Source organism: Trichomycterus rosablanca, chromosome 16 (genome assembly GCF_030014385.1).
Source record: "Trichomycterus rosablanca isolate fTriRos1 chromosome 16, fTriRos1.hap1, whole genome shotgun sequence".
In the NCBI taxonomy this organism is placed as follows: Eukaryota; Metazoa; Chordata; class Actinopteri; order Siluriformes; family Trichomycteridae; genus Trichomycterus; species Trichomycterus rosablanca.
The window spans coordinates 7,917,288-7,930,298 of NC_086003.1; the positions used below are offsets into that span (position 1 = coordinate 7,917,288).

The 13,011-nt window shown below is 44.1% G+C and overlaps 1 protein-coding gene across 1 annotated transcript in view; it reads right to left on the reverse strand.

Annotated features, from left to right (window-relative positions):
• The window catches only part of col27a1a (collagen, type XXVII, alpha 1a), a 105,984-nt gene that overhangs the window by 21,954 nt on the left and 71,019 nt on the right, over positions 1 to 13,011 (reverse strand). Inside the window, exons 34-40 of the mRNA XM_063012112.1 lie at positions 7,089 to 7,142; positions 6,900 to 6,953; positions 4,312 to 4,365; positions 4,161 to 4,214; positions 1,755 to 1,862; positions 1,602 to 1,655; positions 1,389 to 1,496 (exon numbers count right to left, since the gene is read on the reverse strand). Coding sequence (XP_062868182.1) covers positions 1,389 to 1,496; positions 1,602 to 1,655; positions 1,755 to 1,862; positions 4,161 to 4,214; positions 4,312 to 4,365; positions 6,900 to 6,953; positions 7,089 to 7,142 — 486 coding nt within the window. The remainder of the gene's footprint in view (positions 1 to 1,388; positions 1,497 to 1,601; positions 1,656 to 1,754; positions 1,863 to 4,160; positions 4,215 to 4,311; positions 4,366 to 6,899; positions 6,954 to 7,088; positions 7,143 to 13,011) is intronic.

Consider the following 13,011-nt stretch of genomic DNA (forward strand, 5'->3'; position numbering starts at 1 on the left):
ATCTTGTATTGATGATGATCTTGTATTGATGATGGGAGATTTGGACCACTGCGCAAAGTCTTCTCCAGCACATCCCAAAGATTCTCAGTGGGGTTCAGGTCTGGACTCTGTGGTGGCCGATCCATGTGTGAAAATGATGTCTCGTGCTCCCTGAACCACTCTTTCACAATTTGAGCCCGATGAATCCTGGCATTGTCATCTCGGAATATGCCCGTGCCATCAGGGAAGAAAAAAAATCCATTGATGGAATAACCTGGTCGTTCAGTATATTCAGGTAGTCAGCTGACCTCATTCATTGGGCACATAACGTTTCTGAACCTAGACCTGACCGACTGCAGCAACCCCAGATCATAGAACTGCCCCCACAGGCTTGTACAGTAGGCACTAGGCATGATGGGTGCATCACTTCAGCCGCCTCTCTTCTTACCCTGATGCGCCCATCACTCTGGAACAGGGTAAATCTGGACTCATCAGACCACATGACCTTCTTCCATTGCTCCAGAGTCCAATCTTCATGCTCCCTAGCAAATTGAAGCCGTTTTTGCCGGTTAGCCTCACTGACAAGTGGTTTTCTTAAGGCTACACAGCTGTTTAGTCCCAATCCCTTGAGTTCCCTTTGCATTGTGTGTGTGGAAATGCTCTTACTTTCACTATTAAACATCCCTGAGTTCTACTGTAGTTTTTCTACCATTTGATTTCACGAAACGTTTAAGTGATCGCCGATCACGATCATTCAAGATTTTTTTTCAACCACATTCCTTCCTCGAAGATGATGTTTCCCCCCCACTGTCCTTCCACTTTTTAATAATGCGTTGGACGGTTCTTAACCCGATTTGAGTAGTTTCAGCTTCTCCTTAGATGTTTTCTCTGCTTGATGCATGCCAATAATTTGACCCTTCTGAAACAGATTAACATCTTTTCCACGACCACAGGATGTGTCTTTCGACATGGTCGTTTAACAAATGAGAAGCTACTCACTGCATCAGTTAGGGTTAAATAACTTGTTGCCAGCTGAAACATAATCACCCATGCAGTAATTATCCAATGGGAGGTTCTTACCTATTTGCTTAGTTAAATCCAGGTGACCTTTTTTTTGGCCAGGCAGTGTATTTTGAAACTAGCTATGGGTGTGAGTACTCACCAGTTGATCAGAAAATGTTTATATGTAAAAAATCTGTAAATACCGGTCACACTAATTTGTGTCATTTTAGAGATTTTTAAATGGCAACCTATTGAACCTATTGAATTTAATGGCAACCTATTGATAAACTAACTGTAATCTACTAGGTGCAGACTACTAGTGCTATAGTTTAAACTGCTTGAGATAAACATGAATTGCTCACTGTTCAAAATATTGCAGCTCATTCAAAATATGTCTCTTTTCTTACCACAGGTCCGGTGGTTCCTCTCGATCCTTTCGGTCCGGTGGTTCCGACAGGTCCAGGTTCACCCGCAGTTCCTGTCTCACCCAGGTGCCCAATGTTGCCCTTTGCCCCCTGTAGGTCACAGACAACACAGGTCGGATTAAGTCTCAGTCCAGCCTATCTGATGGTGCAACAGTGTGCAGGGGATACATCTGGGTACAATTAAATTCTGAGCACCTTGAGACCTGGTTTTCCTCTTTCGCCAAATTTCCCTGACTTTCCTTCAGGACCCTAAAGAAACACATGTTATGGACAAGAGCTGTGATACAAGTTTATCCTATTTAGTTTAATAAATAATTAATAAAAGGGTTTTTAAGAGTGTATACTCACTCTGACTCCAGTATGTCCAGGACTACCTGGTGGTCCTTCTTTGCCTTTTATTCCAGGTTCACCCCTCACCCCAGGCTCGCCCTCTGGCCCCATGTCACCTTTTTCACCCTGTTTAACACAGACAAATACACTAATGCTATGTCTGCTACACTTAATACCAAAAAATACTGGATACTCACAGATTACTGACTAAAATGCTTGATTGCTATCAGGATGTACACTGATCAGCCATAACATTAAACCCACCTCCTGGTTTCTACACTCACTGTCTATTTTATCAGCTCCACTTACCATATAGAAGCACTTTGTAGTTCTACAATTACTGACTGTAGTCCATCTGTTTCTCTGCATGATTTGTTAGCCCCCTTTTATGCTGTTCTTTAATGGCCAGGACTCTCCCAGGACCACTACAGAGCAGGTATTATTTGGGTGGTGGGTCATTCTCAGCACTGCAGTGACACTGACATGTTGGTGGTGTGTTAGTGTGTGTTGTGCTGGTATGAGTGGATAAGACACAGCATCGCTGATGGAGTTTTTAGACACCTCACTGGACTGAGAATAGTCCACCAACCAAAAATATCAGCGTCCTGTGACCACTGATGAAGGTCTAGAAGATGACCAACAAGATGACTTTACATCTACAAGGTGGACCAACTACAGGGGTTGGACAATGAACCTCCTTTTGCGGCCAATACAGCGTCAATTCGTCTTGGAAATGACATATACAAGTCCTGCACAGTGGTCAGAGGGATTTTAAGCCATTCTTCTTGCAGGATAGTGGCCAGGTCACTACGTGATGCTGGTGGAGGAAAACGTTTCCTGACTCACTTCTCCAAAACACCCCAAAGTGGCTCAATAATATTTAGATCTGGTGACTGTGCAGGCCATGGGAGATGTTCAACTTCACTTTCATGTTCATCAAACCAATCTTTCACCAGTCTTGCTGTGTGTATTGGTGCATTGTCATCCTGATACACGGCACCGCCTTCAGGATACAATGTTTGAACCATTGGATGCACATGGTCCTCCAGAATGGTTCGGTAGTCCTTGGCAGTGACGCGCCCATCTAGCACAAGTATTGGGCCAAGGGAATGCCATGATATGGCAGCCCAAACCATCACTGATCCACCCCCATGCTTCACTCTGGGCATGCAACAGTCTGGGTGGTACGCTTCTTTGGGGCTTCTCCACACCGTAACTCTCCCGGATGTGGGGAAAACAGTAAAGGTGGACTCATCAGAGAACAATACATGTTTCACATTGTCCACAGCCCAAGATTTGCGCTCCTTGCACCATTGAAACCGACGTTTGGCATTTGCACGAGTGACCAAAGGTTTGGCTATAGCAGCCCGGCCGTGTATATTGACCCTGTGGAGCTCCCGACGGACAGTTCTGGTGGAAACAGGAGAGTTGAGGTGCACATTTTATTCTGCCGTGATTTGGGCAGCCGTGGTTTTATGTTTTTTGGATACAATCCGGGTTAGCACCCGAACATCCCTTTCAGACAGCTTCCTCTTGCGTCCACAGTTAATCCTGTTGGATGTGGTTTGTCCTTCTTGGTGGTATGCTGACATTACCCTGGATACCGTGGCTCTTGATACATCACAAAGACTTGCTGTCTTGGTCACAGATGCGCCAGCAAGACGTGCACCAACAATTTGTCCTCTTTTGAACTCTGGTATGTCACCCATAATGTTGTGTGCATTGCAATATTTTGAGCAAAACTGTGCTCTTACCCTGCTAATTGAACCTTCACACTCTGCTCTTACTGGTGCAATGTGCAATTAATGAAGATTGGCCACCAGACTGGTCCAATTTAGCCATGAAACCTCCCACACTAAAATGACAGGTGTTTCAGTTTCATTGTCCAACCCCTGTAGGTAGGAGTGTCGAATAGAGTGGACAGTGAGTGGACACGGTATTTAAAAACTCCAGCAGTGCTGCTGTGTCTGATCCACTCATACCAGCACAACACACACTAACACACCACCACCATGTCAGTGTCACTGCAGTGCTGAGAATGATCCACCACCTAAATAATACCTGCTCTGTGGTGGTCCTGTGGGGGTCCTGACCATTGAAGAACAGCATAAAAGCAGGCTAAAAACTATGTAGAGAAACAGATGGACTACAGTTAGTAATTGTAGAACTACAAAGTGCTCCTACATGGTAAGTGGAGCTGATAAAATGGAGTGTAGAAACAAGGAGGTGGTTTTAAAGTTATGGCTGATCTGTGTATATATGCATGTCACTATCGGTTTAGTTTCATTGCAGTGCTGAGGTTGGTCTGCCCCCCAAATGGTCAATCAGGGTCCTGTGGAGGTCCCTGTTCATTGCTAGTTGAAGTAAACCTGTGGTGACTACCAGTGTTCTTAAAAAATGACAGTAAGCTAAACACACACATACCTTTGGGCCATCAGGACCAGCGGGACCTGACTCGCCTTCCAAACCTGGATCACCCTACGTGTATACATAGTAATACAATTAATGTAAGGAATGAATGTCACTAAATTCTCAACATGAAGTCTTTGGAAGCATGAAGAAAGCTCAAACGCACCCTGGGTCCGATGAGACCTGGAGCTCCAGCATTCCCTTCTGCCCCCAGTGCTCCCTAAATACAAGAAAATGATTAAGCATACACAAAATGCTTACAGAATGGCCTTGTAATGAAACACACTATAGCCTATCAAGTGGCAGTGCTGGTTAGCACAGGTGAACAATAGCTTTCTTAACAGGGGCTTTAACTGGGCACATATCTACAAACTCCACTTCCAGAAAAGCTTAAGAATCTGTGATATTTACTTTAACTTTGTCACTTAACACAGTCCACCACCGCATTAAGAAATGCAACCTAAACCTCTAATGCACATTGAGAAAGCTCAACATCAATTCTATGCTGGGAGGCTGCTGAATTCTCTGGGCCTGAGATCATCTCAGCTGGACCAAAAGACAGTGGATCTGTGTGCTATGGTCAGATAAGTCCATGGTTCGACTTGTTTTTGGGAAAAATGAATGATAACGACCCTTCAGACGGTTATGAGTAATAGGTGCAGCATCTGTCTTGGAATGGGTGTGCATCAGTGCCCACTGCATGGATGACTTGCCTATGTGCAAAGGTCCCATTGACTTGGAGGCAAATATTGGGATTTTAGAAAGACACATGCTGCCATCAAGGTGATGTCTTTTCTTGGGAGGTCTATGGTTATTTGAGCAAGACAATGCCAGGCCTGATTCTGTACGTGATAGACTAGCCTATATGGTGCCGAGGCACTCAGGTGGCGCAGTAAAACATGCTAGCACACCAGAGCTGACATTCGAACACATCGTTTCGAATCTCAGCTCTGCCATCCTGCAGGCTGGGCGCTTACGTGAATAACTATTGACTGGCTCACAGGGTGGGAAGCTGGACCAGGACCAGAACCAGGACCAGGGCTACGACCTCTGCTGGCTGATTGATGGCGCCTACACAGAGTCAAGGAATAATGCGTTGATCAGGGTGTGGCTCTCCGTACACAAAGCTGATCCGCATATGAACTCCCCTCGTGTAGGTGAAAAGATGCAGTCGGTACCGCACACGTGTCAGAGGGGGCGTGTGTCAGTTGTGAAGCTCCTCAGTCAGCAGTGGAGGGTTGTATCGGTACAGGGGAAGCGTAATACAACCAGGACACGATACGACTACAACCTGGATACGACTAGATTAGGGAGAAAAGTGGGGGAAATTGTATGGAGCCTATTGAAAAAGTGTGGTGCATCGTAAAGAGTACAATCAGAAGACGGCGACCACAGACTGTCAGGCAGCTGAAGTCTCCTGTCAAGCAAGAATGGAGTAAAATTCCACTTGCAAAACTGGAACAAGAAGTGTCTCCGGTTCCCATACCATTAAATTGTGTTTATATTTCCCCCCAAAAAAAACAATTAGCTTGATCAGTTGGAAACCAAACAATGGAAATCAAATAAAGGTTCAAGAAAATTAGCAAATCACAGATTCCCACATCCCCAAATGGGAGACTTTTCTGGAAATGGGGTCTGTAAAAAATACCATTCTGAGAGACATTGTCTGCATACGTGCCCTATAGGACAATTCAGCGTCTTCAATTAACCTGACTGCATGCTTTTGGACTGTGGGAGGAAACCGGAGAGCCCGGAGGAAACCCACACAGACATGGGGAGAACATGCAAACCCCGCACAGAAAGGGCCCCGGACCGCCCCACCTGGGGGTCGAACCCAGGACCTTCTTGCTGTGAGGTGACAGTGCTACCCACCGAGCCACAGTACCTCCACACTACAATACTGACATACAGTATTACTTGATATTAGTTGATAAGGGACAGTGGTAGCCTAGTGGGTAGAGCTTTGGGCTATCAATTAGAAGATTGTCAGTTTAAACCCAGGTTCTGCTATGTAGCCGATAACACATGACCTCGAGTGTTCTATTGCTTTTATACAACAGTTTTTACAAAATAAAGAAAGAAAATAAATCAAAGAAGCCCTGAATTTCATAATAAATATGCTTTAATATTGACAATACCTTCCGCCAAAAAGTAGTTCCACAACGAATATAAAGTTTAACACTACAAAGCAGACATCCCAAGTTGCAAAAACTCATTTCAGGGAGGTAAGAACAACAAGAAGAAAAAGGCAAGAACCTCCGAAGGGAAAAAAAGAAATAAAAAACCTCTCTCACACACACCAAAGGATATGGGTGATAACAGAACTTTTAGGAGCTGTTAACTGGGCTATTAAGCTAACTGTTTGCATTACAAACACATTAATGTTCCCTACATAGTGCACTAGATTGTGTACCAGATCACAGATTTATGTTCCCTACATAGTGCACAAGACAATATATTAGACAATTGATTTATGTTCCCTACACAGTGCGCTAGATTGTATATCAAATAACAGATTTAAAACGTGACCGGGAAAAAAGTCTGTGTCGCCTGCGTGCGCGTTTGTGTGCATGAAGCTTGTCGTTACTGGCAACGCGTCAGCGGAGTAATACGGTTGTGGTGTGAAAAGGCCGTGCTGTTATCACGAATATCAGCACGGTTAGAACGCTTCTCAACCAATCAGATTGTAAGGTCGGAACTAACTGTTGTATAATGTAATATTAGTGGGTAGTGGGTAGAACACACTATTTTTACCTTTTCTCCTGGTTCACCATGTATTCCTGGGTCTCCAACCTTTCCTGAAGGTCCCTGAAACGAGAATGTGGGTTAATGCGAGTGTCCCTAATTGTGTTAATTGTATTTTACCTTAATGGCTATGCATTTTACCAGGTAAGAGCAAGTAAAGACTTGAAAATTAACTCTGTGTGTGTGTGTGTGATTTACCTTTGGTCCAGTGTTTCCAGGAGGACCTATTGGTCCTGGTATTCCTGAGGGTCCCTTTAAAAAATCAGAGATGTCATGAAAATAAGTCAACCACCCCCTTTACCCTATAAAACATGACTAAAATAGAGCCAGTGGTAATAATCTGTAGGTCGCTGGTTCAAGGCCCAGCTACAATTGCTTGAATTGTAAGTCAATTCAGGTAAAAAGTGTCTGCTAAATGCTTTAAATGTAAATGACTTATTAAACTGGATCAGGTATAAACAAATTAGGTGTAATTGTACTGCTCATGGGTGGCAGTTTTAGTGGTTGTATTTTCATCAAATAATTGTGTTCTTCAGCTGCTTCATTCAGTGCCTTTTTTTTCCTCACAATCTAGTCGTATCCAATTACCCGATTGCATCACGCTTCCTATTTACCGATGCCGATCCCCGCTTCTGACTGAGGAGAGCGAGACTGTTCATTTTTAATACGAAACGTTTGCACCTATTGGAACAGCAGCTGAGATGTTTTCATTACCAATCATACATAATATGATCTTCCATACACCAAAAATATTGGAGCCAAGGTGGCGCAGCAGGATATTCCGCTAGCACACCAGCTCCGAGATTCTGAACACCCAGGTTTGAATCTCTGCCCTGCTACCGTTCTGCTGGACGCCAGCTAGTGGGCACAATTGGCAGTGCCCGCATCAGACGAAAATTGGCCACTGTGTCTGCTGGGTGGAAAAATGACCAGACTAAGTGGGTGGGGTCTTCAAATGCTGTGCAAGGACCCTGGTTAGCAGTCTAAGGTGCCTGTGCAGAAAGTGGATGAGCCTCATGTGCAAAAACACCAAAGCATGGGCATAAAAGAAGTAGTCCGCAAGGACTGTGCATGCGTCGGAGTGGGCGTGAGCAGGCAAAAGATACCCTCCTCGAATGCAATCGGGATCCCCAGGGGTGGAAGACACATTGACCACGCTCAATCAGGAGAAAAAGGGAGAAAATGCATAAATATATAGGAAATATATATATACACCGATCAGTCATAACATTAAAACCACCTCCTTGTTTCTACACTCATTGTCCATTTTATCAGCTCCACTTACCGTGTCTTCCAGGACCACTACAGATATTATTTAGGTGGTGGATCATTCTCAGCACTGCAGTGACACTGACATGGTGGTGGTGTGTTAGTGTGTGTTGTGCTGGTATGAGTGGATCAGACACAGCAGCTCTGATGGAGTTTTTAAACGCCTCACTGTCACTGCTGGACTGAGAATAGTCCACCAACCAAAAAAAAAATATCCAGCCAACAGCGTCCCGTGGGCAGCGTCCTGTGACCACTGATGAAGGTCTAGAAGATGACCAACTCAAACAGCAGCAATAGATGAGCGATCGTCTCTGACTTTACATCTACAAGGTGGACCAACTAGGTAGGAGTGTCTAATAGAGTGGACAGTGAGTAGATATGGTATTTAAAAACTCCAGCAGCAGTGCTGTGTCTGATCCACTCATACCAGCACAACACACACTAACACACCAGCACCATGTCAGAATGATCCACCACCTAAATAATACCTACTCTGTGGTGGTCCTGTAGGGGTCCTGATCTGATCATCGGAGAACAGGGTGAAAGGAGGCTAAAAAGGTATGTAGAGAAACAGATGGACTACAGTCAGTAATTGTAGAACTACAAAGTGCTTCTATATGGTAAGTGGAGCTGATAAAATGGACAGTGAGTGTAGAAACAAGGAGGTGGTTTTAATGTTATGGCTGATCGGTATATATACAGGTGCTGGTCATAAAATTAGAATATCATGAAAAAGTTGATTTATTTCAGTAATTCCATTCAAAAAGTGAAACTTGTATATTATATTCATTCATTACACACAGACTGATATATTTCAAATGTTTATTTCTTTTAATGTTGATGATTATAACTGACAACTAATGAAAACCCCAAATTCAGTATCTCAGAAAATTAGAATATTACTTAAGACCAATACCAAAAAAGGATTTTTAGAAATGTTGGCCAACTGAAAAGTATGAACATGAAAAGTATGAGCATGTACAGCACTCAATACTTAGTTGGGGCTCCTTTTGTCTGGATTACTGCAGCAATGCGGCGTGGCATGGAGTCCATCAGTCTGTGGCACTGCTCAGGTGTTATGAGAGCCCAGGTTGCTCTGATAGTGGCCTTCAGCTCTTCTGAATTGTTGGGTCTGGCGTATCGCATCTTCCTCTTCACAATACCCCATAGATTTTCTATGGGGTTACGGTCAGGCGAGTTTGCTGGCCAATTAAGAACAGGGATACCATGGTCCTTAAACCAGGTACTGGTAGCTTTGGCACTGTGTGCAGGTGCCAAGTCCTGTTGGAAAATGAAATCTGCATCTCCATAAAGTTGGTCAGCAGCAGGAAGCATGAAGTGCTCTAAAACTTCCTGGTAGACGGCTGCGTTGACCTTGGACCTCAGAAAACACAGTAAACCAACACCAGCAGATGACATGGCACTCCAAACCATCACTGACTGTGGAAACTTTACACTGGACCTCAAGAAACGTGGATTCTGTGCCTCTCCTCTCTTCCTCCAGACTCTGGGACCTTGATTTCCAAAGGTAATGCAAAATTTACTTTCATCAGAGAACATAACTTTGGACCACTCAGCAGTCCTTTTTGTCTTTAGCCCAGACGAGACGCTTCTGACGCTGTCTCTTGTTCAAGAGTGGCTTGACACAAGGAATGCGACAGCTGAAACCCATGTCTTGCATACGTCTGTGCGTGGTGGTTCTTGAAGCACTGACTCCAGCTGCAGTCCACTCTTTGTGAATCTCCCCCACATTTTTGAATGGGTTTTGTTTCACAATCCTCTCCAGGGTACGGTTATCCCTATTGCTTGTACACTTTTTTCTACCACATCTTTTCCTTCCCTTCGCCTCTCTATTAATGTGCTTGGACACAGAGCTCTGTGAACAGCCAGCCTCTTTAGCAATGACCTTTTGTGTCTTGCCCTCCTTGTGCAAGGTGTCAATGGTCGTCTTTTGGACAACTGTCAAGTCAGCAGTCTTCCCCATGATTGTGTAGCCTACAGAACTAGACTGAGAGACCATTAAAAGGCCTTTGCAGGTGTTTTGAGTTAATTAGCTGATTAGAGTGTGGCACCAGGTGTCTTCAATATTGTACCTTGTCACAATATTCTAATTTTCTGAGATACTGAATTTGGGGTTTTCATTAGTGGTCAGTTATAATCATCAACATTAAAAGAAATAAACATTTGAAATATATCAGTCTGTGTGTAATGAATGAATATAATATACAAGTTTCACTTTTTGAATGGAATTACTGAAATAAATCAACTTTTTCATGATATTCTAATTTTATGACCAGCACCAGTATATATATATATATATATATATATATATATATATATATACAGTGTATCACAAAAGTGAGTACACCCCTCACATTTCTGCAGATATTTAAGTATATCTTTTCATGGGACAACACTGACAAAATTACACTTTGACACAATGAAAAGTAGTCTGTGTGCAGCTTATATAACAGTGTAAATTTATTCTTCCCTCAAAATAACTCAATATACAGCCATTAATGTCTAAACCACCGGCAACAAAAGTGAGTACACCCCTAAGAGACTACACCCCTAAATGTCCAAATTGAGCACTGCTTGTCATTTTCCCTCCAAAATGTCATGTGACTCGTTAGTGTTACTAGGTCTCAGGTGTGCATAGGGAGCAGGTGTGTTCAATTTAGTAGTACAGCTCTCACACTCTCTCATACTGGTCACTGAAAGTTCCAACATGGCACCTCATGGCAAAGAACTCTCTGAGGATCTTAAAAGACGAATTGTTGCGCTACATGAAGATGGCCAAGGCTACAAGAAGATTGCCAACACCCTGAAACTGAGCTGCAGCACAGTGGCTAAGATCATCCAGCATTTTAAAAGAGCAGGGTCCACTCAGAACAGACCTCGCGTTGGTCGTCCAAAGAAGCTGAGTGCACGTGCTCAGCGTCACATCCAACTGCTGTTTTTGAAAGATAGGCGCAGGAGTGCTGTCAGCATTGCTGCAGAGATTGAAAAGGTGGGGGGTCAGCCTGTCAGTGCTCAGACCATACGCCGCACACTACATCAAATTGGTCTGCATGGCTGTCACCCCAGAAGGAAGCCTCTTCTGAAGTCTCTACACAAGAAAGCCCGCAAACAGTTTGCTGAAGACATGTCAACAAAGGACATGGATTACTGGAACCATGTCCTATGGTCTGATGAGACCAAGATTAATTTGTTTGGTTCAGATGGTCTCAAGCATGTGTGGCGGCAATCAGGTGAGGAGTACAAAGATAAGTGTGTCATGCCTACAGTCAAGCATGGTGGTGGGAATGCCATGGTCTGGGGCTGCATGAGTGCGGCAGGTGTTGGGAAGTTACATTTCATTGAGGGACACATGAACTCCAATATGTACTGTGAAATACTAAGCAGAGCATGATCCCCTTCCTCCGGAAACTGGGTCGCAGGGCAGTGTTCCAGCATGATAATGACCCCAAACACACCTCTAAGACGACCACTGCTTTATTGAAGAGGCTGAGGGTAAAGGTGATGGACTGGCCAAGCATGTCTCCAGACCTAAACCCAATAGAACATCTTTGGGGCATCCTCAAGCGGAAGGTGGAGGAGCGCAAAGTCTCGAATATCCGCCAGCTCCGTGATGTCGTCATGGAGGAGTGGAAAAGCATTCCAGTGGCAACCTGTGAAGCTCTGGTAAACTCCATGCCCAGGAGAGTTAAGGCACTTCTGTGAAATAATGGTGGCCACACAAAATATTGACACTTCAGGAACTTTCACTAAGGGGTGTACTCACTTTTGTTGCCGGTGGTTTAGACATTAATGGCTGTATATTGAGTTATTTTGAGGGAAGAATAAATTTACACTGTTATATAAGCTGCACACAGACTACTTTTCATTGTGTCAAAGTGTCATTTTGTCAGTGTTGTCCCATGAAAAGTTATACTTCAATATCTGCAGAAATGTGAGGGGTGTACTCACTTTTGTGATACACTGTATATACAGTGTATCACAAAAGTGAGTACACCCCTCACATTTCTGCAAATATTTCATTATATCTTTTCATGGGACAACACTATAGACATGAAACTTGGATATAACTTAGAGTAGTCAGTGTACAGCTTGTATAGCAGTGTAGATTTACTGTCTTCTGAAAATAACTCAACACACAGCCATTAATGTCTAAATAGCTGGCAACATAAGTGAGTACACCCCACAGTGAACATGTCCAAATTGTGCCCAAATGTGTCGTTGTCCCTCCCTGGTGTCATGTGTCAAGGTCCCAGGTGTAAATGGGGAGCAGGGCTGTTAAATTTGGTGTTTTGGGTACAATTCTCTCATACTGGCCACTGGATATTCAACATGGCACCTCATGGCAAAGAACTCTCTGAGGATGTGAGAAATAGAATTGTTGCTCTCCACAAAGATGGCCTGGGCTATAAGAAGATTGCTAACACCCTGAAACTGAGCTACAGCATGGTGGCCAAGGTCATACAGCGGTTTTCCAGGACAGGTTCCACTCGGAACAGGCTTCGCCAGGGTCGACCAAAGAAGTTGAGTCCACGTGTTCGGCGTCATATCCAGAGGTTGGCTTTAAAAAATAGACACATGAGTGCTGCCAGCATTGCTGCAGAGGTTGAAGACGTGGGAGGTCAGCCTGTCGGTGCTCAGACCATACGCCGCACACTGCATCAACTCGGTCTGCATGGTCGTCATCCCAGAAGGAAGCTGACGCACAAGAAAGCCCGCTAACAGTTTGCTGAAGACAAGCAGTCCAAGAACATGGATTACTGGAATGCCCTGTGGTCTGACGAGACCAAGATAAACTTGTTTGGCTCAGATGGTGTCCAGCATGTGTGGCGGC